The sequence below is a fragment of the Agelaius phoeniceus genome, chromosome 11, assembly GCF_051311805.1.
Source record: "Agelaius phoeniceus isolate bAgePho1 chromosome 11, bAgePho1.hap1, whole genome shotgun sequence".
Taxonomy (NCBI): Eukaryota; Metazoa; Chordata; class Aves; order Passeriformes; family Icteridae; genus Agelaius; species Agelaius phoeniceus.
The window spans coordinates 12,078,698-12,104,904 of record NC_135275.1 but is presented as its reverse complement, the minus strand read 5'-3'; the positions used below and the strand labels follow the sequence as shown (position 1 = coordinate 12,104,904).

The following is a 26,207-nucleotide window of genomic DNA, read 5'->3' as shown; positions in this document are numbered from 1 at the left end:
ACTGAGGGCTTTGAGGGTAAGGCCCTGCTGATGGTTCTTCCTTCACACTCCTGCTGGGACCATCTGTCTCCCAGTCACCCTGACACCCAGAGACAGACAGTCCAGGCTGTCTGTGTGTCTCTGGTACAGAGTTTCACCATGTGGCATCCCAGTCACCTTTGGGATGCCATAGGAATGGGAGAGAGGAACCTCCTCCAGCTCAGCACTCAGGACTGGATGTGTCTGAACCAACATCATCTTCATACCACTTCAGGGACAAATGCCTCAAGGCCATGATGGGAGTATTCTGTGTCTCTCAGAGTTATTGCCTCTGCTTGTCAGGAGAACAATGCTTTTTTTTCTAATTTTTAATTTTTTTTTTGTGGTTCCATTGTGTCCCAGGTTGAGGGGCTGCAGCAAATGCAGAATTTATTGGAATACACAAACATGTATTTGCACAATTGGCCAGTGCAGCTTAGTGAATGCTAATTAATCTCTCAGACTGGTGGGAAATCATCATTATCCTGGTTCAGCAATGAGAGACAAAGACCAAAGAGAGTGTCAGGGCCTTCTACTGAGTGACAGAGTCAGAGCAGAGAGAATTGCAGTCTCCTTTGGTGTTCTGAACAGTAAACCACTCAGGTTTGGCAAGGCTGCATCTGAAGAGCAGAAGGAAGGCACCTGGGGATTCTCCCTCAATCCCTGTCCCCAAGAGCTCAGCTCAGGGCAGGCTGCAGCTCTCATCCCACCTGACTGCTCAGGTTTCCTTTCCTTGAGAAGTAAGAGCAATGGAGAGCTCTGACTGCAGCAGGGAGCTGGAAACCAGCCTGACTATGCATTCACTCCTGGGAGCTGGGAATCACTCTCAGACCCCCCCTTTTTGGTTATAGCCTCAGTGTTTATTGCCCACAAATTCATCGCAGTTTTATCTTGCATTTTCCTGTGAGAGTTAGTTTGTTTCAACACTTGCAGCCAAATAATGACTAGACAGAGCAAGTTCCTGTTAAATCTTTGCTAATGGGATGCCAGGAGTCATTAAGATATCTCTAGCTGAGGTGAAGGCTAAGATGATATCCAGGATCAGGAAGAGAGCATGGAGGAGCTGGTGACAAGAGCAGAGGAAGAAGAATCTCCCCCAAAGGTATTCCAAGACCTGTAGCAACAGCTTTTGAGAAGTGACCACATAAGTCAGAAGAGCAAAAAGATAGAAAAATCCCTAAATCATGTGGATGGGATTTGTTTTAGAATTAAATCTTTGCCTTTCTGAATAAAACCTGAAAAAGATCGTGTGAGCTTCAAGTACATTGTTAGCCATATATACAGCAACTGCACACTTTTGAGACAGCTAACATTTGATTCAGAATGCTTTAAAATTTTGCTCTTTCTCACAGAGTACACCTTGATGGACATTAGTCATTTCCATGGCCATAATAACCCCAAGATCTGCTGTTCTGAGGATGCACTTTTGGTGTCAATTTGGAAATCTTTTTACTCTAACACAGTTACTTAATTTTCTTAGAGAGATTAAGGAGCATTAAAACTATAGGGACCAACCTTTCCTAGAACCCCATCCAGTTACATGCTTCTTTGCATCTCCATTCCCATCTCTACTGATGTAAAAGGAGAAAAAGGACCCTCCTATCAGCCTGCTCCTACTGTCTGATTAGCTAGCAGCTATCACAGCTCTTCTTTTGCTCTGTTACAGTTTCATTTCCAGAGGAAAAAGCCCTGATGGATATTGAGCCTCAGGATTGTGGCACCACTGCAAATTAAATGAGGTTTCTGTTTATACCAAAGGGACGGCAGTACCTCCTTAATCAGGCTGTCTGTTCTTTGGAAATCAGCAGATATTTTGCCTAAAAGCACCCAGCCGTGCAGTGTAACTCAGTAATAACTGTTTATTGGGGCTCAGGAGGGAAACCTCAGAAGAAAAACTGTAGTTAGAATCGATAAAAAAAATCTAAAATCTGCAGTTAGAAGCACTGGTGAGTGGTTGACTTTGGGGAGTTTCTTTTGCCTTTTGTTTTAAGATTGCCTGAACTTAATGGAGGCTCTTTCATTTAAAAGACAGAGAGACCTACAAATTAGGCAACATCTAGCTCCTAATGTGTGAAACTGCAATTTGCATACATCATGGCAGCTGCTGAGTTGGTCCTTATTACCTCTGCTGGAGTGTTAATTTAACCACAACTTTATCATTAATTTAAATGGAAAAGCAGCGGGTTGCTGGCATGCCACATTATCTGTCAGGCAACCTGGGAATCAGTTGACAGAGCCAGAAAGAGATTTCAATTCAGAGGGGCTGCAGGGTGCTGCCTCCCAGACTCGTGGTCACAGACAAGCTCCAGATTGCCCTTGGCCTGCTCTAAAGGTCAACACCAACCCCAAGGAAAAAAAACCAAATCAATATCTTATCTGGACTGTCATAAGAGAATAACTAATACAATCAAACTTGGAATGTCTGCATTTCTGGGGTTTTTTGTCCCTATGTACCCAAACTGACACTATTTATACAGATATGTTAACCAAAACATCCCTGCTGGCTCTGACAACAAATGGTTTGTAGAGCAACCCTTGCAATGGGGTCAGGACCCACCCTGAGGGCTGAAAGCACTCGGGCTCTCTGCCCAGGCAGGAGGTGCCAAAGCTGCTCATGCAGGAATTACCAAAGCTGCCCAGGCAGGAGGTGCCAAAGCTGCCCAGGCAGGAGGTGCCACAGCTGCCCATGCAGGAGTTACCAAAGCTGCTCATGCAGGAGGTGCCAAAGCTGCTCATGCAGGAGTTACCAAAGCTGCCCAGGCAGGAGGTGCCACAGCTGCCCATGCAGGAGGTGCCACAGCTGCCCATGCAGGAGATGCCAAAGCTGCCCAGGCAGGAGGTGCCACAGCTGCCCAGGCAGGAGGTGCCAAAGCTGCCCAGGCAGGAGGTGCCAAAGCTGCCCAGGCAGGAGGTGCTGGAGCAGGGAGCAGCTGTGCCATGAACGGCGCTGGTACCATCGGCCGGTGCCTGGAGGCTCCTCCACACTCAGCTGATGCCACATGGAGGAACAAACACACCAGAACCACTCATGTGGGAAGTGAAGCAAATGTGAGGTACCAGTTGCCAAACCAGAGGCTGCCTCACTCTCCAGGAAAAGAGGCTGAGGAGGCCCAAGAAACTGCTGAGATGGGAGATGAGAGGAGCAGTGTCCATGCTGGGGAGGCACCCAAGGGCAGGAGTCACCAAGCATGAGGGTCTCCTCTCCCAAGCCATGATGATGTGCCACCATTTAGTGACACAGCTGTGTATTTTTCAGTGGAGAATGAGGTTCTGCCCTGAACCATGGCAAGAGTGACAGAGGAGATGGGTTCAGCTCAGAACCTCAGTTGTGATGTTTCAGTGGCAGAAAAGAGAAACCATGTCCTGATCCCTGCCAGAGTTCAACTGAGCTGATGTAGGTCTCCTCTGAAGCTCAGCTAGAACTGACTGTGACTCATGGTCCTGCTCATGGCAAACCAGAGCAAAGCTTCACCCATGGACACTTTGTGTGCACTCATCCACTAGAACAGGTGTCCTGCTCTCAGGTGAAGGGTGAACCTTGTGTAGCTGTTCTCAAATTCTGGACTGTGACAAAGACACACTTGGAACCTTGGTCAGATAACGACACAAGTTTGCTAGAGACACACTGGAAACCTTGGTCAGATAAAGACATGAGTGTGATAAAGACACACTTGGAAACTGGTCAGACTTTCTCCTAAAAAAGGGCTATTTTTCCAATAAGTGAATCACTAAGAGTTGAGATTTAGAAACGAATGTCTTTGCTCGTGCAGCACCAGCATGTGCTGTATGACTGGTGTTATGCAGACACTGTTCTAAAACATTAAATTCAACACATATTTCCTAAACACAGATAAATTTGCATTAAATGTGCCTTTTCTGTCTCTGATGCCTAGTCCTTCTCATTGTTTTAAAATACACTGTGCTAAAAGATCGCACATTTATTGAATTATCACAGATACCCTTCCCTTGGTATTAGCTTAACAAAGTTCAGGAAAAACTTGTCTTCGCCCACACCTCAGCCATTCATTTTTATAACAAAAATCACCATGACAACAGATAATGATATCAGAATGAAAAGATTATTACTTAATTATATGGAGAAGGTGAAAACAGGCTTGGCTTACAGCAGAAAAAGCTTTTAATTCCAGCAAAAATATGGGGGGCACACACTCAATTTATGACATCATGAAGTGCTGCTGAGAGCTGCCCAGGGGTTGCCCCACTGCATGATGGGGTGTCCCAGTTAATTCAGTGAAATGCAAGAGAAATACTCATAATTTCATGAGCAATAAAGAGAAATTTTCCTTAAAAGTGTCAGTGTTTTTGTGAAACAGGCTCATTATAGAAATTATCGGAAGAAATGCATCCATACAGAAACATGATTATTATTTAGGTAGTGGACTGGTTTCATATAAATAAAATTAACTACATAAATGCTCCATTGTTAACCAGCACCATGCTACAAATTGTTCCAAGTTAGAGGAGAACAGGGCAATCTACAGGATATGATCCATTTTTATCACAGCTGTGGCATTTCATCAGCACACTGTTCTATCTTGGCTTCTGTGAGAACTGTGGTATCAGACTGGGTATTTTTATTTCTAAGATAAATCTGACCTTTTAATAAGAACAATCTGGGAGTTTAGACAATATATATCTTTGTAATCTGGTCAATCGAATTCTCTGACAAGAATAAACTTTAATCACTGGGATTTTTTCCCTAGTTTTGTTCACAAATGCTATGAAAGATGCTTTTAAAATAATGTACTTTAATTTTCCCTCTAAACCCAACAAACTGCTCTTAGCAGTTGAATGTTTCTGCCAACTTCCTCTATGGCTTTTAGAAAAACTGTGTAATAAAATCATCAGAATAAAAATCTAGATAAGGAATCTACATTTCATTTTCAATTTTCTCAGAAGTTATTACAATCAATCAACCAATTAGCGCGGTGAAAAAATAAAGTCATGCTATTTAAAAAAGAACATTCTGAAAACCCCTTAATGTCTTTCTCAACTAAAAGTATTGGCTCAACATTAATCAATTTTATAACCCTAAATTCTGCTTAATCTTTTCTCCATCTTTGCTTAAACATATGGAAATAAAAATAGTGTATTATGGCCCTCCCTGTTCCTCTTTAATTTTCAGAGTACAAGATGCACATCAGTGCAGCCCCACTATTCTGGACCAATTTAGATGATCTGTTTCTGATCTACACCAGCACAAAACAATAAGATAGCCATAAAATATACAGATAACAACTCAGTTTGGTCAGCAATCCTTCTTTGGTGTACAGCTTCTCACAGGAGGGCAGGAGGATCAGTTTGAGAACATTTCTGTCAGCTATGGAGACAGTGGTCTTGGTTTTGGGAATGACTTGGATAGGGTCAGCAAGCAACAGCATCTGTGTGGTTGGGTACCCACACCTCAGAGGCAGGTGGGTGCTCCTGTGCTGGAACTGCTCCAGCCACCCAGGCACAGCTGCCATCCAGAGATATGCCTGGTTCAGTGCAAGGTCTCTGGGGAACATAACCCCTGCAGTGGTCACCAACACCAGCTGCAGCTGCCCCACCCCAAGGGAGAGTCTGGTGCTCCCCAGCACAGTGCCTGGCAGGCAGCACCCGGACAGGGGTGAGGGGGACAGGTGTCATGAGACACACATTAGGCTGTGTCCTAATGTGCCCCTGTGCCTGGCATTAGAGCAGCTCCTCATCCCAGCTGGGAGCCCAGTGCAAAGCTATTCATAGCCCTGGCACCTCACTGTCACCAGGAGCTCTGTGTGCTGTGTCAGAGCTCTGCTTCCCTCTCCCATGCCCTCTCACAGGCCCTTGCCGCTCCCAGCGTGGAAAAGGTACATTTACATTTAAATCCCATCCCCAATGGAACAGGAAAGGGAAGGGTGTTTGCTGTTGGGACAGATGGGCAATGTGGAATCACCTGGGCCAAGCTTGCTTTGGGTTGCTGGGTGCATGGGAAACTTGTGGGCAAGGACACCTGAATGTCTGTCTTGGGGAATCCTTAAAGGTGCTCTGGAGGGGCACACAGGGCCAGCTGCAAGGCAGCTACAGGGGGAGGAGGCTGTAGGACCCACTGCTGCTGCCAAAACCGAGCCCTCTCACTTCCTTACAGTGCCTGCTGTCTGGTTCATAAAGGAATTGTAAGAGATTCATTACAAAGGACAGGAACCATTGATCAACATCTGGGGGTCTGTTTGCAGCTATGTGGAGTTTGTCAGCAGTGTGGGAACAGGATCAGCCAGGGCATGCAGAAATTTCAGTGCCTGAGGTCTGTGCACGGTGGGGAGATTTAAATACTCCACAAACCTGGAAACATCTGGACTTGCTTCTATATAGGAAGCTCAGAAAAAATCTTTCCTTTTCAATCAGGGTATCTATACGTGCCTGGGACTGATCCCTGCCAAAGGGATGAACATTTTCAATATGAGGGTTCAGTGGGGATTGCAGATTGAGGAGATATTGAATGTGTGTGTCAGTGAAGGGGCTGTTTTGGAGGTGGTGGTGTGTTGCTGCCATGGGTTGCTCTGAATTTTCCCTTCTGTGAATATGGACATACCCACATATTTGCTTGGTAGTGATTGAAATTGGAACTGGAGAAATTTAGGGGTAAGTTTGGATTCAGACAGTAACTAATGGAATCCTGACATTGATTACAATTTGCACTTTATTATAATCTCACTGCTGAATGACAGGGTTATTAAAGTTTTTACATACTTGCATTTGCTCACCAGAGGGATGCGTGCTCCTGAGTTATATAAGTATTGGCAATTAGAGTTCACAATCTTTTGTAAATATGCAGAGGGCCTAGTTTTCACAGTTATTAAATTATGTTTATTTTATTTGTGATACAGTCCTGTTTATATTATATAACTGTTCTGGAAGCCTTTCCTATACTAGCCAGTATATTTAGAGAAATGCAAAAAGAGAAACTCCTAAGGCCCTTGTCAGGCTGCCTAAAGAGCTACTGAAATGCATTTTAGAAATACATTTTCCTTCTGCTGGCATCTGTCATTGTAAAAAACTTGTGCATCCTCCTTCTGTGAACGAACACTTTGCCATTTCAGTTAGTTTTTACATGCAAGAGAAATGATCTGCATATGTGAACTGTAAAAGAAATGGGCTTGGTATGTCTATCTTTAGGTTCTATTCTTCTCATACAATTAATGCACATAATTGACTCAGACTGGGGTTTGTCCATAGGCATTTGTTTGTTAACAGAGCCACATCAATTTTCTACTTAAATTGTGGGATTCTTTTTACCGACTTCACTGAGCTTTGAACCCGATTAAGTCAGGTGAAGGCACATTGGAAAAGATGGCCCATAGGGTCTTTCATTTCCAGCTGCTTTGATTTTTTTCATGAATCTGTAACAGTTTAAAGAAAAAAAATATGCCTGGTATTTGCTGAGATAGGATCAATATTAATCCAATCCCACATCTAGGCCTCTGAGTTGGCAGTACACAGAGCTCAAACTGTCAAATCTTCCCAGAATCATAAACCACCCAAAGGCTTTGAAAACTGATCAAAGCATCTTCAGGTCTCCAATGGTCAATCATGCTCCCAAACACAGTTTTTGAAGCTTTGCAGACTTTTTTGCTTAAAAAATCTCCCTGGTAGGTACCAAGTTTCTCCTAGTTCATAGCACCTTGTTGATGTCCATTTTATTTTTGGTTTAAATTAAGAGCAATGCAATGAGAAGGAAAATGAAGATTCTGCAGAAAGGCCAGGCTGTGTCTGTTGCAGTCTGAGATGACTGCAGGCTGTGCTAGAGTGGGATTTTTGGAGCAGCAGGGATGCAAGGATGTACACAGGGGAACACAACTGTGCCACGGCTGCCTACATCTACAGAAGCAGCTTGTAGGTCAGCAGCCTGTGTCCCTGCACTGAGAGCCTTCTTTTGCACCACTTTCAGACTGGAACAAGCTAAGAAAGCTCCCACCAGTCTGCCTAGCAGCACATCCCAGCAAGAACCAGCCTATGCTTGGGTCTAGTGAGACCTCAGAGTACCCTGGCCCAGTCTTCTCAGAAACAGAAACAAGGTGCCACAGGAATGAAGGGAGAAAAATAGTTAAAATGTCTCTCAGAAGGACTGTTAGACTTTATCTCATACGGGCCAATGACATCATTGGATTTGTAGTGTTAGTAGTTTCAAAACCTCAAAATTCCTCCTTCCCTGCCAGGAATAAATCAGTTCAGATCACCTGAACTGTACCTGCTATGGGGCTGTGTAGGATATGGGGTTACAATTGTTAGAGTTGCAAGGCTCGTGCTCACCAGAGGGCCCCATGGGAAGGCACAGCTGCACGCTGGATGGGCAGGAGCCAGCAGAGGAGTGAGAGCCAGCAGAGGAGTGACAGTTGGAAGGGAGATTGTGATTGGCTGAAGGAATGCGCGGACGGTGTAGGAGCAGGAAGCTGATTGGCTGAAGGAACACACGGACTGCATATGAGCAGGAAGCTGATTGGATGGTAGGACAGCAGCATGGCAGCTGAGCCAGCCAATGGGTGCCTTCTTTCTGTTAATTTCTGTTAGGTCTCGGTTGGGTTTCAGTTACGTCAGGTTAAAATTAAAGGTATAAAATAATATAAAATATTAAATTAAAGGTATAAAAAGGGGCCTATTTTGACAATAAAGTGATCTCCTGCAGATACAGAAGGGCGTCTGTGTCGCTTTGTTCCCCACTGCTACAAATGGTGCCCGAACAGGGACCTATAAAGGCGGCGCGGGGTGTGCAGTCTGCTCAGGTAGCAACTCTCACTAGGTCGTGGAACTGGCCGGGAAGGATCCAGGAAAAGGATCTGGGAAGAGTTTGGGAAGGAACTCAAGAGTTTGGGAAGGAACTTGGGAATTTAAAGTGCGTGCACCTCAGCGGGAGATTGAGTAGACCAGTGAGAGAAACTGTGGGAGGTGGAATATCGCAGGAACAAAGCAGGAGCTTGGCCAGGTCAGGAGCTCCTACATTAGCAATCTATTAACATGGCTGATGTGAAACTAGGCACCCTGCTGGACTGGGTGTCGAATCAAGTTAAAGGTTTCTCTTTAGTGGGCCCCTTTGATTTGAAGCCTGGCAAGCAGTAGGCCAGAGACTTTTTGATATCTCCAGTTTATGCCAAAGTTTATGGGTACCTCACTACATGGGGGACAACCATGGCAGCCATTAAAGGAAGTCACTTGAATGTGAGCCACTGCGTGGCTTCGTAAGTTAATTCCACTGAACCCTCGGCACCACCAGAACCCCTATACAGCCCCGAGATTGACCCAAACCCCACAGAATTGCCTTTCCCTGAGATCAACCCAGCCCTGAGGGAGTGCCTTACCCAGATAAAAACCCTCACACAGTGGGACCCCTCAGTGTGGAATTCCCACATCACGAGCAGGTGGCAGACTCACTTCTTGCTCAAGATGGCAACGCACTCATCCAGCATTGGCACAAATGCTGGAAAGCCACCATGAAGGAGGGTGACTTGGTGGTCATTACAGCCTGCCCAGTAATTTATGCACCAAACCAAAGAGAGCTGAGCAAGGAGGGTTCTTTCAATGACTTTAATAGAAGGTGACCCCATCATCTGGCAAATCTTTTAAAACTCCCTAAGGCTGCATTTTCACCTTTAAAAGTGATGCAGACACTTCAGTTCCTACATTGCACAGTAAGCTGAAGCAGGAGCTGGGCTTTTAACTTAATTAGATGCCTTTGAAAGCCTGAAAATCCTAATTCTCTAAGTAACTGTCAACTGACTGAATATGGAAAACTTCCAGAAAGGTACCCTGGCTGCTGGTAGCTACAGTGATACTTGAAACACATCTCTGCACTAAATGTATAATTGTTACAGAGAACCATCTTTTAGTGACACTTACCTGTATGCCTACATGAACATAAATTTCCTAAAAGGATTGGTTGTTCTCCAATTCTAATTGGAGATTCTTAATGTGCTGCCATAAATCTGTATATTTTATCTGGACAGAATGGATGTAATTAATTCAAGAAATCATATCTGAATCAAAGCAAGAAAGTATTCCCTGAAACTGTGAGTGACCTTTTCAGCACAGATCTCCAGCCACAGATTAGAGATGCTTCCCAGTCTGACCACCAATAGCTATTATTTGAATTGGCTTTTTCAGCCAGCTGGGCACCTAACTGATCTTGATTTAGTCTGTGGATTTCATCACAATTTGTCACATATGACCATATCAGTCTTTAGACAAAGTATCTAATTTATCCCCTATTATCCCTGAAAAAAATGAAGAAAATTATGTTGGATTGACACAATTTGTTCTTGATAAATAGGTGCCATAACTGCTTTTATCACCTTGTTACCCTCTAAATCCTTATAATTCAATCACATAATAATTTCTTCTGGCATCTTTCCAGGTGTCAGAATTAAGAGAATGATTCCTTTTATCCTATAGATACAGGAACATCTATAATTCATTGGAAGCTTCCTTTATATATCTTATTATACCTGTTCTTTGTATCAAGATTAGCATTATTATTTGCCCTTTTTGAACACTGTGGGATCTTTTGCACGGTTTAAAATCTTGATTTTAAATGCCAGCACAGCCTTCATAATTGAACTCTGAGATTATAACATTATTATCATCTGGGTGCTGATTTCTGCCTCACTGTGGCTGTCAGCCAAATGTCATAATGCATACAATTAACAGATTTGCTTCTCAGCTTACTGATAACAAAGGAAGCACAAATAATTCATGGGCAGAGGCGCTGGTCCTTTGATGTGATTGAACTCTGATCCTTTCAGCACCTGAAGGGAGGCTGGCTGAAGGCAGGGCAGCCTCATTAAGGCAAAGAAAAAGAAAAAAAAAAAAAAAAAGCAGAGGGAGAAGAGGAGGATGCAGGAGGTGCCCCCCACGCTGGGTGCTGTGACCTCTGCTGGGCCAGGTCCTGCAGCTCCCACCCTCCCACCATGACGGGGAAACAGGAGATTCCTCAGGAAAAGACAAAAAAAATCTGTGTTCCAGACAAAAAATACAGGCAAAATAATGTCTCTTATTACAGAGTAGCTTTTTTTCCCCCCCAGAGGTGGGGGGAAATTCCTGATGAGCTACTTCCATCTGGTATACAGTCCCTTTGCACTGGGGCAGTTCAAAGAGCCTGCAGTGTAACTGAGAATTGAGGACAGCATTTATTTATAGTTTGATAGTCTCATAAAAGCTGGAGAGCTGAGCTCACAGCAGTGTGCTTATTTATGTTTTAAACTGCTCATGCAGCACGCTACTGCCTTGCAAAGTGTATGCTGGAGCTCCTGCATACCATTATATATGGCTCTTTGTGAGGTTCATGGCACAAAGGGGAAAAAAGGGTGAAATTAGACTAACTAAATGGTTGATATAAAAATTAAAGTACCGGAGAGAACTGGAGAAAAATTAATAGCCCAGCTCTCAAATAAAGTGACATCCAATGGAGGTTTGCACCTGAATCCATTTTTCACAGTAGAAGAAAAAATTATCCCAAAATTCTAAGTGAGGCATTAACTCTGATTTCAGCTCCTGGTGACATCATAAAGGATTTGAACCTTGCACTGGAAGTTTTATAGTGACAACTCAGCCTCTGACAAAATCTCAGAGCAGTGTCTTACTGCAAATTATATTTGCATCACACTTATCCTCTCTTTTACTATCAATGTACCATCTTTTTCCCTCTGTAACCCAGAGGGAAATCAAAGCAGCACTGCTCCATTATTACCCTTTAATAGTCTTTCCAGTGATATAAAGGAGAATATTAATATCCTTCCAATGACCTCACCTAAACACTGCTAAAAGCTAGTTGGGAAGTGACAAGTTTGCACCTAAAGCACAGGGATGAATTTCTGAAGTAAATGAAAGGATTTCACCCCTGGGTTTTAATCCTGTTTTCTTTTTAACCTTTTAGCTTCTGTTTCCTCAGCTGCAGTATGGAGAAGGTAGACTCACATGCAAGTCAACAGCATGATTTTGTTGAGTACAGTTCAGTCAGGAGCTGGCTGTGCTGTCAAAGCACACAGATAAAGAAGGTGTGTTCTGGCAAGAAAAAGTGAATATTGTCCTCTTGCAAGAGCAAGGTAACCACACTGTTGCTGCAGCTCTGCCTGGGGAAGCAGCGTGGCTCTGCAGAGCTCAGTGAGGGGGTGGAGACAGCTGGGAGGGCTGCAGGGACCCTCCTGCAAGGTGCAGACTCTTTGCACAGGGTGAGGGGATGGTGGCTATGGAGCAGGTCTGTGGTGGTGCTCACTGGGGTCCCAGGAAGAGGGAAGAGACAAGGATCTGACTCCATGTATCAGAAGGCTGGTTTATTATTTTGTGATATGTATTATATTAAAAGAATAGAAGAATGATAACAAAAGGTTCTGACTCTCAGAGAGTCCGAGCCAGCTGACTGTGACTGGCCATTAATTAGAAACAACCACCATGACCAGTCACAGATGCACCTGTTGCATTCCACAGCAGCAGATAACCATTGTTTGCATTTTGTTCCTGAGGCCTCTCAGCTTCTCAGGAGAAAAAATCCTGAGGAAAGGATTTTCCATAAAAGATGTGTGTGACACAGGTCCAGGAGAAGGGGCCCAGCCATCTCCTGCCCCCAGGCTGTGAGCAGTCCTGCTGCTGCTCCTGGGGAGGGCATCCAGAGCAGAACCAGAGGAGCTTGGGGTGGCAGAGGAGCCCACCTGCCCTGGCTGCAGATGGGCACTGCCCTTCATTGCCTGGGCAGTGGCTGTGGGACTTGGCCATCAGATTATTAACACCTCAAGTAGCACATTAATGGCATGAGCTACGTTTTTCCTCAACAATGCTGTTGCTGAGGCCCTGCTGATGAAAGAGCAGAGGAGATGTTGTGCCAGATGTGCTGATCACTGGTATGAACACTTTAAAATTCACAAATCTAATGAACAGTGTAATCACCGATGAATGGTTGCTCTTAAGAAAGCTAAATTAACAGTGAAAGAAAACATAAAGGTGACCAGCAAAGGAAATGAAATCATAACTCAGTTCTACAGACAGCTTCTTCCTGATCTGTACAAAAATCTGGAGGAAATGATGGTGATTAATTATCTCACTTGTTCTTTACATTAAAAATACGTATTTTGACCCTTATGAAAAAGCTGGGGGATGCATGAAGTTTTGACATCATAAAAGAGAAAGGAGAGAAGTTGATAATTTTGGAGGAAAAGTCATGATTAGTCAGAATGTGAAATGGGATTGGGGCCTGTTGGTGTTTACTAACACTTTCATACAGCTGGAGATGAACAACCTGGTTCAGGACACTACAGCTCATCTTCTTTAAGAGGTCTGTGCTTATGGTCTTTGAGATGGGAAGCACAGTTTCTGAGATATAGGGACGTTCCTTTATCAAAATGCAGTGAAGGTCAAATATTACAAAATTATGAAAAAGCACAAGGGGTAAACAATAAATGTTCTAATTATCATGTAGGATAAAAAAAAGAGAACATTTCTTATCTCATGAAAGGCTTCTACTGACTGTAAAGAGTGCTCCAGAGGTAGTCAATGCAGAATTAAGACCCATGTTTTCTCAAATGCAGTATTTAATTTCAAAGGAGACAGAAAAAAAAAATCTAGATTTTGAAATACCATCTCTGTCTTTTTTGTACTAAACTTGCTCTTTGATTGAATTTTAGAGGTATCATAAGAAGAGCTCAGAGTCTGGCCCGCCTCCAGATGTTAATGTTTAGTCTTCCAAATTCATTTTTTAAATCTGGTAATAACCCAGTTTCATTTCTTAGATTTGTTGCTTCTGGTTCCATATTTGGAATATGGAAATAATGAAATCAAGGAAATGCCAATCTTCAAGCATGCTTGGCTTTTAAATTAGCACTCAAAGTGAGGAATCTACCTAACTGTAGAATGAGGACTAGTTCCAAAAACAACTGAACAGCTAAAAGAGTAGGTTTGAGTTTGGTGATATAGCTGTAGGTTTCCTTTCCACCTGGAAAATTACTGTAATATTTTTAAAGATCTATCTATCTAAATCTGTAGAAAAATCTGGACTGTTTGCAAAAATAGAGGAATTTCAAAGAATTTCATATACTCATTTTTACATGTTTTTTTTAATGAAACTAAGACTTCTCTTTGTGCTGCCAGGATTTGAGAAAACTAATTCAATCTGTGATACAAGCCCTTGATCCTGCAAGTATTTAAGCTGCTGAAGAATGTTAGTCATTTGAACAGTCTCATTAAGCACTTTGTACCATGTTTACAATGTGTTTCAAACATGGTTATACCACAGCTTTAGGACTTGTTCGTGCACTGGTGACTCATGACATGAGTCCTTAATGCATTTCTAAAACAGAACTGTCTCATTACCATATTACAGCCAAAAACTGTGATAAGGACTGGTATCCCTCAAGTGATGGTAAATGTCATTCTCCCACTGAAACTCTATACCTGTACCTCACATTCTGCAGAAAGACAGAGATTCACTAAAGGATCTGCCTTCAAAAACAACTTCAAAAAACAAAAAACCCAAAAAACCAAACTAAACCAAACCCCAAAACAAACAAACAAATTAAAAAAAAAAAAAAAACAAACAGAAATGAAATGAGACCACAAATTTCCCTTTTCTCCCCCAGTAAGTAAAACTGGAGGGAGCATGTTAATAATTACAATTTAATTTAAAATGTCCCTTGATCTTACAGTGAGTGGAACCAAAACTGTGACTCTGCAGCACATAAACATCCTGCTGAGAAGAAGGAGGACAGCTTGAAGGCTGGCCTCTAGTTACTGATTTTATTTACTCTGTTTACTTTACTAATTCCAAAGGAATCTGGTAGCAACTCTGTAGAAACCAGTGACCTATGCTTTCGTGTGAGAGAGAAAAGAATCTGGCCAGCTGGACCAAGCTGCTTCCTGCCACTTCACCACCAGTCTTTGGGGGTAAAAGCTGCCTCTACCCACAACACTGCGATGACTCTCTCAGCTCAATTTTTATAGGCTCTGCATCAGGATCAGGGAAAAGAGGGAGAAGGCAGTTGAAAAAGGCTGCTTTGAAGGGAAGTCTGTAATAGTCTTTAAATAATCACAGAATTTGGGGGTAGGCATTGAATACTGAAGGTCATTTGATTGTGTGTTGATTTTTCTTGTATTTTGTCTTAGAGGCCTTGAAGATAATTTTGCATGATTTTTATACATTACTGTAATATACATTACATTATACATTACATATCACACCACACAGATTACTAACTTTAGGTAATTACAGCAATATTCCTTTGCCCAATAGTTTGCTCTGATTGGACAATATGATGCTTCTATCTCTAGAAACATTCCCAATGAAGACCTTTAGTTCTGAAGATATTTAAAGAGAGGAAGTTTGGGGATCCACCATGGATCGCAAGGCTGAGGAGAAGAGAAAGCAGCGCCACAGCTTGGCTTTATTGGAGCAAGTGAGGAGCATGAAGGAATCCGCACAGATCATCGATGTGGTGCTGGTTGCAGAAGGCGAGAAGTTCCCCTGCCATAAGGTGGTGCTGGCTGCCTTCAGTGCCTATTTCAGAGCCATGTTCACGTGTGGCCTGGCAGAGTGCACGCAGAGGGAGGTGGTTCTGCACGATGTCTCGGCCGAGAGCGTGTCGGTGATCCTGCACTACGTGTACAGCGCCGAGCTGCGCCTCACCAGCCTCAACGTGCAGACTGTCGCCCTTGCTGCCTACTTCATGCAGATGGAAGAGGTCTGCAACATGTGTCAGAAGTACATGATGGACCACATGGATGCTTCCAACTGCGTGGGCATCTATTACTTTGCAAACCACATCGGGGCAGATGATTTATGTGACCAAGCGAGGAAATACATGTATCAGCATTTTGCTGAGGTGAGCTTGCAGGAAGAAATACTAGAGATTGAATTCCAGCAGCTGCTGACTCTCATCAAATCAGATGATCTGAATATTTCCAGGGAGGAGAGCATTCTGGACCTCGTCATTAGATGGGTCAAGCACAGCAGAGAGTCACGTTCAGAGCACCTTGTTGAGCTCCTCAAGCAAGTGAGGCTGGTACTCGTCAGCCCCTCTTTTCTTGTGGAAGCCCGGAAGAGGAACACAATGATTCTGTGCAATTCAGAATGCAGTGATATGTTCGAGGAAGCACTGAAAACCATCCAGCTGTCCAGGCACCCTTCCCTCAGCCTGCGATATGGCATGGAGACTACAGATCTCCTGCTCTGCATCGGCAACAACTCCCTCGGCATCAGGTCCAGGCATGGCAGCTATGCAGATGCCAGCTTTTGTTATGCTCCTGTGACAGGAAAGACCTACTTCATTTCCTCCCCAAAGTATGGAGAGGGCTTGGGATGTGTTTGCACTGGTGTTGTCACTGAGAAAAATGATATCATTGTGGCAGGCGAGGCAAGCGCCGTCAAAATGTCTAGACAAAGGACCAGGAACATTGAAATTTATAGGTGTGTACCCTCTGTCAGAAACCCCCTAATTATTGAAAAATTTTAAATAATGTCCCTGGGGACAAAAAAGAAAAAAGACCATTACACAAAACATTTTTTACTTGGTTTCTTTTTTCTTAGAGATTTTGACTACTTGGATCAATTTGTCACAACTTATTTTCACAGCTCTGAGATATACATACAACCAAATTCTTCTGAAAGAATGAGGAGTTACTCTTGTGGTATCGCTGAGCAAATGAGCTCAATTTGATCAATGCAAGTAGATTTTATATTCTCTTTACCCAAATCTCAGTATTTTCCTTGGATATTTCTTTTCTAGGTCATTAGCAGGGGGAAATGAGCCAAGTGATGATCCAATGAGCCCAGTAAAACAGAGAAAACATGCTTCTCTGTTGATGTTGATGATAAAATAGATTAAATATGATGATTGATAGCTCAAAAAACTCATTCTGTTTTTACTCGTATCCTTTCAGATGCACACATTTTAAAGAAAAACAGACATTTCCTGGATTAAAGATCAAATTTTAAAATGGTGACAGCATTTTCAAATGCAAATGCCTAAATTTGAGGAAATTAATTCATAGTGAGGCAGGTGAAATGGCTTTCTTTTCAGCAGTGTTGAGTTCTCACTGCTCCCACTAATTTCAGTAGAAACTGATTAAGCAGCACATGCAGAAATAAGTATCTTCTTATCTTAATTAGGGTAAAATATCTTTGAAAGGAGGACACCTAGGATTCCTCATACTAAACATGCTTCATCTTGCAAACATTGGGCTCAATTTTATAACTTCTCTGTGAAGGAGAGAGCTCCTCTTGTCACTGTGCTGAGTAAACACTGACAATTAAAGGGGGCAACATTTCCAAACCGGCTGATGGGACCTGGGTGAAGCAGGGCATTTACAGCTGTGGGTTTTCCTACAGATACCACCAGCGGGGAAACCACTTTTGGCACAGCCTGTGCAGCACTCAGCTCCGTGAGCTCTACGCACTGGGCACTGCCCACAACGACCTCTATGTAATAGGAGGGCAAATGAAAGTGAAAAACCAGTATCTGGTCACAAACTGTGTGGAGAAGTATTCCATGGAGCAAGGCACCTGGAGAAGCACAGCACCCCTGCCAGTGCCACTGGCCTGCCACGTGGTGGTGACAGTGAAGGACAAGCTGTACGTGCTGGGTGGATGGACACCACAGGTTGAGAATTGTGCCCATTTACTTTGTTTGCTTTGTGCACTAACAGGAGCTGTTGTGTAATTTTAAAGTGCTTCTTGCATGGGAGATCACATCAGTGATAACAGAAGAATAAGTTGCTCACATTCCTCTGATTAAACATATTCTGTAGGAAAATCAAACAGGGTGAAGAAGAATAATATCCATCTATGCCATCCTCACTGTAAATACCAACTTCAGGAAGGGCAGATTTTATTTACAGGGATGAGGACAGTGGGTAAAAGTTTAAAATACATCTCCTTTGTCATTAGAAGTTCCTTTCTATTTCTTATTTATCCTTTCTATTTCTTATTTACTATCCTCCTAATTTTTCTAGATTTAATAAATAATGGCATTTAATCACACAGGGACCCTTAACTGTGCCCTGTCTTCAAAAAGCGTGTACACAGGTACACTTCAGGGACAGATTTCTATATGACATTTAAAGTTCACCTTGCTTTCTCAGGAAGCTTTCTTGGTTAACTAAAGTTAATTCATTTGATTTTCATTATATTACATTTTAAATGAAAAGTCAAAGCATTCTCTGGGAAACAGAGTCCTTTCGCCAATCCATTTATTTATTTCTGTTGCATTGCTTGGCCATGTAAAGTTTTTACAGGGATTTTCAGCAGGGCCACAGATACATGTTCAGTAGTACAGGGATTCTACAGAGCTATGCTACAAGGAACATGGATGTCAAGGGCAGTGCTCACTCTCTCCAGTTGCTCCCAGTGCAAAATATCTTTTTTTCAGAGTCTAGCCCATTTTTATTTATTGCTTGGTGAATTTCAAATTTCAGTGCTCAGGAAAAAGCCCTACATTCACTTGACAATGAGGTGGAGCATCTGTAATGCTCGTTGCAATATGTTCAGACTGTCATCACAACTCAATGGTTTCTGTCCTCTTGAAATAAATTATGTTTAAAGTATTTAAAAGTGAAATGCAGTCAGCAGCAGTCAGACTTCCACCTCTTTGAATATTTTGAGTGCAGGAGTCCCCAAGGAGACAACAGAAAGATCAGAGAGTATTTCTGATAGAGAAACAACTGTGCAAGGGTATCTCATATGTGAAGAACTAAAATATGAAAACACTTAATGTAGAAACAATCTGTCTGTAAAAAAAAACTTGAACTGAAAGAGATGTCATATAACAAAGATAGATGTTGAAGTCAGACAACCAGCTTTGTTAAGCTTTTTTCCAGAACAGATTGTGAGAGGGAAAAGTGGCTTAGAAGCACAAGTCAGGAATATTGAGCTGAGAATAATTTTTTTTAAACCCACCTAAAGCGGATACCTGCCTACCATTGTATTATCAGTAACAATGCATGGGTGTCTGAGTTTATATAGAAATAGGTTTGAGATGAGCAGATTAACAGCAATTGATCAAAACCCACAGCTTTGTAAGATTCTGGTGTACCTGCACAGACCAGAATAAATTAGCTAAAGTACTCAAAAAAGTGCTTTAAGACCAGCACTAAGAGTGCTGAATTCTTCTGGTACCATCTATCTTCCCCCTGTCAGATGCAGTGATTGCCTATGTGGGGTTACCACAGCTGCAGAGGGAAAGCAAATGAGCTGGCCAAGCCAGGGGCTGTCCCTGTGCTGGAGCAGCACTGAATGTTCTGTCAATCCTGAACAAACACTAACAACAGCATTGACAGAGTGCCCTAAATGCATGTGTCCATTACAGGACAGAGAAAAATACCCTTCCCACTCAGGCTTTGTAATTGAAATAAGACAAGACAAAGTCAAGCCAGGACATAAAATAACAGCTTAGGAGGGCAAGGACTCGCTCATTGCAGTGCTGCTCTGCTCAGCATCGGGCTGGCCCCTGATGCCAGCGCAGTTAAACCCCAAGTGACTCCAGCCTTGCTAACTGGGGGCTGTTAAAATGGAAGAAAATGTTGGGTGAGGCTGAGAGGAAGATTTCAGACCCTTGAGACACAGGGAAGGGCTGCTGGAAGTTATGTTTTCTGTACACTGAGAGAACAGGGTGCACTCCAAGGAGAACATTACCACAAAAATGAGGTTGGATGTGAATTTGCAGCATGTCAAGTGGTGTCTTCTCCTAAGTACATGTTTAGTCTGTGCTGAAAATACTCAGCTTCCAAATACCCCTCTTTCAGTGAATAAATTAGCGTTTCACACTTACCACGGAGAAAGAACATGCCCCGGGCACTTACAGGGAATAACCAAGGGGCTTTATATTTACTCTCTGGTTTGCCTCCTACTATCTTGTCCATGACATTAGTGTTGGAAAGGTTTTTTGGGAAAGAAAAATAACAAGAAAACAAGGACACATGTAACGCCATCACAAGTAAGCAAAGTATTTCTCTCCTTCTCACTGTCTCTATGTGAAAACTTTCATCCCAAAATATTTCAGAATCCTCCCTCCACATCCCACTGCTAACATTCAAGGGTGTCATACCCAGAAAACAGCATCTGAATTCCCTGCATTGTATAAGACAGGCAGAGAAGGGGGAAGAAGATTAGAGAGAACAAGAGGAGTAGGAGTGAGTATAAAAAGTGTTATGGCAGCAAAGATATAGCGAGGGGGTTAGGAGCTTATTGTGAAAACTATTGAAGTTACAGCTGTTGAACAACAACATTACAGTGGTTAGGCTGACTAAATAAATATGCAAATGTATTTTAGGATAAGATATATATAAATATATATAAATAAACACACATATATATGTATATACATACATATACATATACATATACATATACATATACATATACATATACATATGACTGAGAAAGGCCAGCAAAGTACCTGACTGAGACTCATGGTATAGTCTGAGTAATAGTGGAAAGAGATTTCAACTTTTATGAGGGAAATAAAGACAGACTGGTTTTCCCTCATTATTATTAGGACTGCACAGCAGCCTTGTGGAAGGGGGTATGTTCTTCCAGCGCTGGGAACCTTAACCCTAACCCTGAATGTATTGTTAGAATCCAAATCCTTGGCTCTATTGCTGCAGGATATAGATATCCCTGTATTCCTTTCCTTCTACACAGACTCCCAGCCACCAGCCATGGGTGCTGCTACACCCTGGGGAGTACAATCCCCCCCAGCTGCAATTGATGTGTTTGTGCTATTTATCTGCGGAGCTGTCTGCTGTGATTAACTGCCTGCAGGCACGTGTGGAGGGCTCCAAATGTTGTGTTATTACATGGCTGTCATATTTCATGCAGATGGATCTGCCTGACGAGGAGCCGGATCGATTGAGTAACAGAACGTTTCGCTACGACCCGGGCCAAGACAAATGGGTGGAGAGAGCCCCAATGAAGTTCTCCAAGTACCGCTTCAGCACTGCCGTAGTCAATGGGGAGATTTATGTCTTGGGTAAGAGGAAACAGATTTTTAACCGATAGGACCATTACTTTTTCCTCTTTCCAGCAATTTGCCTTAGTGAAGTGAAATATCTCACCCTTTGTTACGTACTGTAGGGCAAAGTACCTCATACTAAATGGGGAGTAATGTCTAGAATAACTCCTGCTTGTCTAGAATAACTCCCTAAGCTGCAGAAAAGTCTATCTAGTGAGATATTAGCAAGTTCTAAGCTTAGTAATGGGGCTCTGTGCTTTGTGTTTTCAGACTTACAAGCAGGTATTGAATTCAAAATAAGCAAGCATTGTTTTAACTGAAAGTATGTGTGCTTATAGTGGTTAGATAGACCTACTGTCAATGTGCTTTTGCTTTGTGTGATTGGTCAAAAAACTTATAAAGTAAGTTGTAACATTAAGTTCCTTGTCTGCTGCCTGGGATGTGAGCTGCTGACATCTTCCCATTGTCATGACCATGTAATGAGAGTGATGCTGGAAAATAAAACAGCTCAAGGCAGTTCCACAGCAGCCCCGTCCCATTTGTGATGTGTACATAGACCACGGCCAGCGATAAATGGGGAGTATTTTTATAAAGTCATTTGTTCCCCACATTATTTCTTCCTTCTGTAATTTATGTGGATTAAATTATGTGAATGTGTAGTGTTCTGGATTCTTGCAACAAAGATACTTTTCTTTGGGGTATGAGTGTAATAATGAATTTTAAAAGGTGAGTAGAGAAGACTTGAAGCACCATTTCACAGGTGAGCAGTGAAATGTTGAGGAATATATGCAGCATCCTGAAGGAAAGGCATAAGGATAAAGAAAATTTTGATTTCTCAAAATCAACATAATGAGTGTCTCCTGACAAAACTCAGTGAATAATTCTCTTCCACCTACCTCGACACAGTGCATTTAAAAAAAAATCTAAATATTTCGTTTTGCGAATTTTTGATTGAATCCTTTCAGGTTTTTTGTTTCAAAACATTACTTTGACCAAATTTCATAATTTGTGCAAATGAGTTCAATAATCTCCTACCTACCCCAAAATATTTTGCCCCAAAATCTTATTGTAGATAGATATATATGACCGGAAAGTTCTTGGGGAAGCAAGGAAAAAAGTTCATCCAATCAATCTACAGGTGGGCTGTGAGTGATTCATGCCCTTCTATGCTCCCATGGTCTCATGGGTAGCTTTAGGTATGAAGAAAGCAGCAATTCTATCAGCACCTCAGGACATTTCAATCCCCTCTGCTTCAAACTACTCCTGCTTACAAGCTGATCAAAGTGAACACAGAAATACAGTGTTATCAGCTTAATATACCTCCTATATCAGGGTGTTCTGGCTTTGTCTGGGTTGTTACATACCAGGGATAAAGCAGTTTGTTCCTGGCTCATAATACAGAAAGGGAGGTGTGCAGGAAAGGTGTCTTTGAAGCAGAAGAGAAAAGTGTCTTTAATGCTGCATTTGTCTTCTTTTAGAGGAACTTCTTTCTCTTAAGTGATTTGAGAGAGGCCCATAGGCACAACCAAGAGGAAGGGTGAAAGAAGCTCATATGAAAAAGTGAGTTTTGCAAACAGAAAGTTGGGTCATTATTGTCAAAGGTTAGTGACAGAGAATGTCATTGTGCTGGTAATAATGAAAGTGTTGCCTGCCCAGGTTCAAAGGTGCTTTGAAAACATGGAGACTTCATGCTTTGTAAAAGGTTAAATACATATAATTATTTATACTGACACTGATGCTCTAATGGGGCAGCAGCTGGAATAGCTGGGAAGAGAACAGCAGCATTCATGTGTCTCACCCAGAAGGGCTCCCAGATCAAGACCTCGAAGGCTGTGATGACACAGGGAGTCAGGGAGCAAAAAAAAAGCAGCTGCCTTGGGATGCATGTGATAAAACAAATTGAGAGTCTTCTTCCCAGAAAACCTGACACTGGCACAGGGAAAAGGAGTGGCTAATGGGGAAAACTGCATCCATTTTCTTCCCTCAAAATCTCACAAAGCAAGAAGCACATGTGAAAGATTACAGTAATGAAATGTACAGATTGAACACAAAACTTAAATCCAAAAAATGTCTGTTTAAATGTCATTGAGGACAATTCATGGTCTCATGGACCTTCAGAAGCATTTTGCTAATTAAAAAAATAAAAAGCCTTGGTTTTGAATGTGTAACAGCCAGTGCTGCAGTATTCAGGGAGGTGAACACTGAATAGCTTGAATTCTTTCTTACCTGCTGGCCAATACAAATAATTCTCTGTGTGTGGGAGAGAAAACCTTTCCTACAATCTGATCTGCACGTGGGTGGTAACAGGGTTTTGCTCTGCCTCCATCATTTTGCTGGTTCACACACCTTCCCATGGCCTCCCATGGCAGTCTTTATTTGAGCCCATCCCTAAGGGAACCAATGCACTCAATGCTTGGGTGAACAGTTTGCTGCATTGGACCCTTCACTCTTGCCACTCAGTCTAACTCAACATTCATAATGCCACTGGTGTTCTCAGTTTTAACAGTGTAAACCTGGGCTAATTTCACTGTAATGGACAAACTTGCTTGTGATTTATACCAAGGGTAACTAAGCTGACACACTGTTCCAAGTAGCAGATTTTTGAGAAAGATTGGGCTATTTTTGCCATTACATTTCCGAGCCCGCCTCCCTTCTGATGCTCTGCCCACTCAAGGTGTAACTGCAGCAAGTGGAAACACAGATCATTTACCATCAGGTAGCAGGAATATCAGTTGCAGAGGGGACATTTTGACCTAGGTCTGGCCTGCTTTCACAACCTCCTCACTGCCAGTTTTCACAAAACTTGTAAGAACTTTAGCATCCATAAAACTGCAACATTTAGTTGAAACTGGCCAACAGGCACAAAAGCTATGTAAGGTAGAGAAAATAATGTCAATGTAGATAGAGACCATACATATAATTGCATAAGTCTTGTTTTCTTGGGAAGTCAATATTACAACTCATTTTTTAATTGAAAGACAAGTCTGAGCCAAAAATGATTGGTCAACAAATTCTGCCTTTGAACATGCTGGTTTAAATCCACCTGCAACAGAATTGGTGGAAAAGGAGATTTATCTGTTAAAATTAAGAACACAACATGGTTGCTTAATGTTAACCATCACAGTCTGAAAACTCTGTGGAGAGATTAAAGCATTTTCCAAGACCTCTCAAAGTGATGAAGCAATTTCCAAATGAGCTCTGGCTGGAAACAGTGATACAGACATGATACTGGCATCCTACTCTGCAGACACCACACACGGCCTCATCTCCAGCTGTAAACTCACACTCACCAACTGCAATTAAACCTCACACAGAAAAGCTTCATTCCATGGCTTATCTGTGGTGACAGGTTCATGTTACTTTGTGAGTTCTCAGGCTCCTGGGCTGTGAGGTGGGTCCAGCTGCCCTTTGGACACAATTGTGATGGTAACTCCAGCTGGAGGAATGGGCAGCTCATGGCATTGAGAGGAAGGCAGTGAAAGTGCTCCTAATCTGGCTGATGTGGCACTTGATCATGGAGATGATGTTCAGGAGATAATGGGGATGGAAAAAATAGAGATTGATAGTGACAGAGCAAAGAATAGCAACTCTCATGAGGGTGGTAAAACCACTACAGGCTCCCCAAAGCTGTGTATCCCTTGGCCACCACCCTGCTTCATAAGGAGGGTCAGGCACTCTGGGAGTCTAGAAAGATGCTGTCAAGAGTGATTTGTGCAAAAAGACACATTCTGAAGAGGATCATTGCAGGCACACAGTTTGTGGTAACTGGGGTGGGGCTGGCACAGCCTCATCCCCATTGGGCACAGCTGTGAGCAGCAGGTGAGCAGCACTGCCAGCAATGAGCCATGGAGTGCCCAGGGGCACTGACCAACCACCAAAGGGAGCAGAGGGCACACAGGTGCAGGGCATCAACAGGAGGGGATAAAAGGCTGGGCTGGAGAACAAGAAGGGCAGATGCTTGCAGCCTTCTGGAGTGTCATGATGTTACTCTGCATAGGCAGACACCTGAAGCTCTCTGATGTGGTATGGTGTTACTGTGTATGGGTTGAAACCTTCTCAAATTGTGTGGGGATGCTCTGTGTATGGTGGCTGTCTTAGCTGTGATAGGTCATAAGTTGTTCTCATGTAATGGCCTCAGAGATAGCTCAGGCATAATGTCTAAGCTTTTGTGCTCTAGGTGAGAGAGAGGCTTTTGCTGAGTCCCTCATCCTAATGGGAGTTTCTCATGGTGGAGTGTGTGTGCACAGAACTTGCACATCTGACAGGCTCCTGTGCAGCCCCAGTCAGGGGACACTCTGTGAAGGGGCCCTTCAGAAGCATAGAATGGCACTGCTTGGATTCCCACAGGGATCCCCCACTTTGCCTGCCATTCTTGTTCCTTTTGGGGTGCATCATCTCCATGGGCATCCTGTAGTCAGCTAAGGAGATCCATGGGGGCTGCTGGAGGCAGAGGAAGGAAAGGAAGGGAGGCAAGGTGGAAACAGGTAAATGCAAGATATCTTGTGTATGCCTGAAGGACCACACCCTGCTTCCCAGGAATAAAAAAATGGAATAAAGAGATTGTGCCCAGCTAGAACTTAGTGATGCAGAGAGAGATTATTTCTTTCAAGCAAGTCTTGAAAGCAAAGTCCTTAAATGAAGTAAAGTTGTCAGCTCTTTCCAGCAGGATCTCTTGCCCACGTGTCAGCACATTGAGGGACTCTAGAGCACAGATGAAAAATTGCAGAGAAAGTTGATCCTCTCTAATGTCTGTGATGTATAAATGCAATTTCTATCATAAATATGAAGCAGAAAGAATTGATGGACTATTAGCTTTGAATAAGGTGAAGCAGCAGACTCTTTGATAGACAAGTTTAATTTTTGCTGTCATCCATGTAGGTGGAAATCTGTAGTAAGTAGTCTGCTGATGGGAGTTGTGTTAAGATCACTTTATTCTCAGCCAGATCAGAATCTGATGCTTAGCCTTTGAAGTGTTAATTTCTGAAAAGTCCTATTGGCACAGCACAGAGTATGCAGTCACTGTCCAAAAGCCCTTCCCAGACTAATTGCCAGCTCCAACATGTAAAACCATAATGGCTTAAATGGAATTATTGTAGAGTCAAGCTGATGGAAGGAAAAGGAGAAGTAGATCAGAGTTTTTGGTCTGAGAAGTAGCATTGTTCAAGAACCTGTACCGTGTGTTTTAATCAGCAGTCCTGCACCATAATTGTCTGTTTGTTGTGCCATGTTCCT

At 42.8% G+C, this 26,207-nt stretch overlaps 1 protein-coding gene across 1 annotated transcript in view; it reads left to right on the top strand.

The window, feature by feature from the left end:
* Positions 1-26,207, top strand: part of KBTBD12 (kelch repeat and BTB domain containing 12) — a 55,244-nt gene that overhangs the window by 8,871 nt on the left and 20,166 nt on the right. Inside the window, exons 3-5 of the mRNA XM_077184792.1 lie at positions 15,301-16,435; positions 17,357-17,627; positions 20,843-20,993. Coding sequence (XP_077040907.1) covers positions 15,366-16,435; positions 17,357-17,627; positions 20,843-20,993 — 1,492 coding nt within the window. The 5' untranslated portion in view covers positions 15,301-15,365. The remainder of the gene's footprint in view (positions 1-15,300; positions 16,436-17,356; positions 17,628-20,842; positions 20,994-26,207) is intronic.